We start from the raw sequence: 1,712 nt of genomic DNA, 5'->3' as shown, positions 1-1,712 counted from the left end.
CATCGTCATGTGTGGAAAGTGCAAACCATAGGGATATGCCGTTTCGTTCATGCCATTTTGCATTCAGCCTATTGCAGGCGGCACGATCAATCCAGGAGCACCACGAGCGCAGGAGCAAAGAAGCGCATGGATGGGAACAGCCATTCCCACCGAAAGTAGCAAGGCTAATCAGGGAGGAGGAAATGGCAGCAGCACACATACAAGAGAGGCATGTGACATTCACGTATGCGAATGGTAAAGTGGTGGGTGCGACAGTGAAAGACGCAACTTTCGGTGATGCCCATGTGGTCTTCGATCGTTTGAAACACAGGAATCCAGGCATGGCCTGCGACTGCTCGTTTGGAACAGAAAAAGGAATCCCATGTAGGCATGCTTATGTCGCGACCAAAAAAAATGGGCAATATCTCTATAATTTGACAGATAGAAAGTACACAACGCGGGCATGGAAAGACGTGTACTGTACGAAAGAGGCAGACGGAACCCTTGTCGTCGAATCTCTACGTATTCCGAACATGCATGATGTGAAACGCCATATAGACTTGAAAGATACCAAACTCTGCATGCCCCCCGCCTACAGGCCCCGTGCCGGGCGCCCAAGCGTCAAAAGAAAAGAGAGGACGAAGAAGGCCCAGGGAAACGGAAAGGAAAAAAAGGGGCATTATTGCCATTGCTGCTTCAGATTCGTCACTGACCACACTAAAAAGAATTGTCCTGAGAGGGATGCTTTGGAACTGGTGGATAATTTGGAGCCGATGTTGGCAGAAAAAAGCGACAAGGCCCCAGCCGAAAATGGCGATGCGCCATTACCCGAGGATATAGCATGGCAAGCGAATGAATCGGTCCCTGATGAATTTAGAAATTATGCTCCTTCTTGAACTGCACAAAATGACCTGTGCAGGTGATCTGCCACCTCACCTTTTAGAGATTTTTTTCGCGGGGGTAGTCTAATAATGATATTTTGCACGCTTTGCTGGTCGTGCGAAAGGAGGGTTGCCTCGGGCGAAAATTTCGAGGGAGGCAGCCCCTTTTGCAAAAAGAATGCTGGGATGCTGGGTTTGGCGTGTCTTTGAGGCAGCGTGACGTCCTGTCTGCCTCAACAGGCTGAGGAGGAGGATGATCACACTCAACCTTTGAGGAAGCTGGTGGCTTTCCTGCTCAGGAAGCTGAGGAGGATGATGATCACACTCAAGGAGGAAGATGGTGGCTGTGCTCAGGAAGCAGCTGAGGAGAATGATGATCATACTCAACCTTTGAGGAAGCTGGTGGCTTTCCTGCTCAGGAAGCTGAGGAGGATGATGATCACACTCAAGGAGGAAGATGGTGGCTGCGTTCAGGAAGCTGAGGAGGATGATGATCATACTCAACCTTGGAGGAAGCTGGTGGCTTTGCTGCTCAGGAAGCTGAGGAGGATGATGATCACACTCAACCTTTGAGGAAGCTGGTGGCTTTCCTGCTCAGGAAGCTGAGGAGGATGATGATCACACTCAACCTTCCTCAGCAGGCTGAGGAGGATGATGATCACACTCAAGGGAGGAAGATGGTGGCTGTGCTCGGGAAGCTGAGGAGAATGATGATCATACTCAACCTTTGAGGAAGCTGGTGGCTTTCCTGCTCAGGAAGCTGAGGAGGATGATGATCACACTCAAGGGAGGAAGATGGTGGCTGTGCTCAGGAAGCTGAGGAGGATGATGATCACACTCAACCTTCCTCAA

At 50.4% G+C, this 1,712-nt stretch overlaps 1 protein-coding gene across 1 annotated transcript in view; it reads left to right on the top strand.

Annotated features, from left to right (window-relative positions):
* AURANDRAFT_68069 (hypothetical protein) overlaps positions 1–875 on the top strand; it is a gene marked incomplete at both ends in the record, with an annotated part of 2,259 nt that extends 1,384 nt beyond the window's left edge. The window contains one exon of the mRNA XM_009043697.1: positions 78–875. Within this exon, the coding sequence (XP_009041945.1) occupies positions 78–875 (798 nt within the window). The remainder of the gene's footprint in view (positions 1–77) is intronic.
* Between the last annotated feature and the right edge of the window lie 837 nt (positions 876–1,712).

Source organism: Aureococcus anophagefferens, assembly GCF_000186865.1.
Source record: "Aureococcus anophagefferens unplaced genomic scaffold AURANscaffold_62, whole genome shotgun sequence".
Lineage (NCBI taxonomy): Eukaryota > Pelagophyceae > Pelagomonadales > Pelagomonadaceae > Aureococcus > Aureococcus anophagefferens.
Note: the sequence above shows the minus strand (reverse complement) of the source record. Positions and strands in the feature narration are given on the sequence as shown.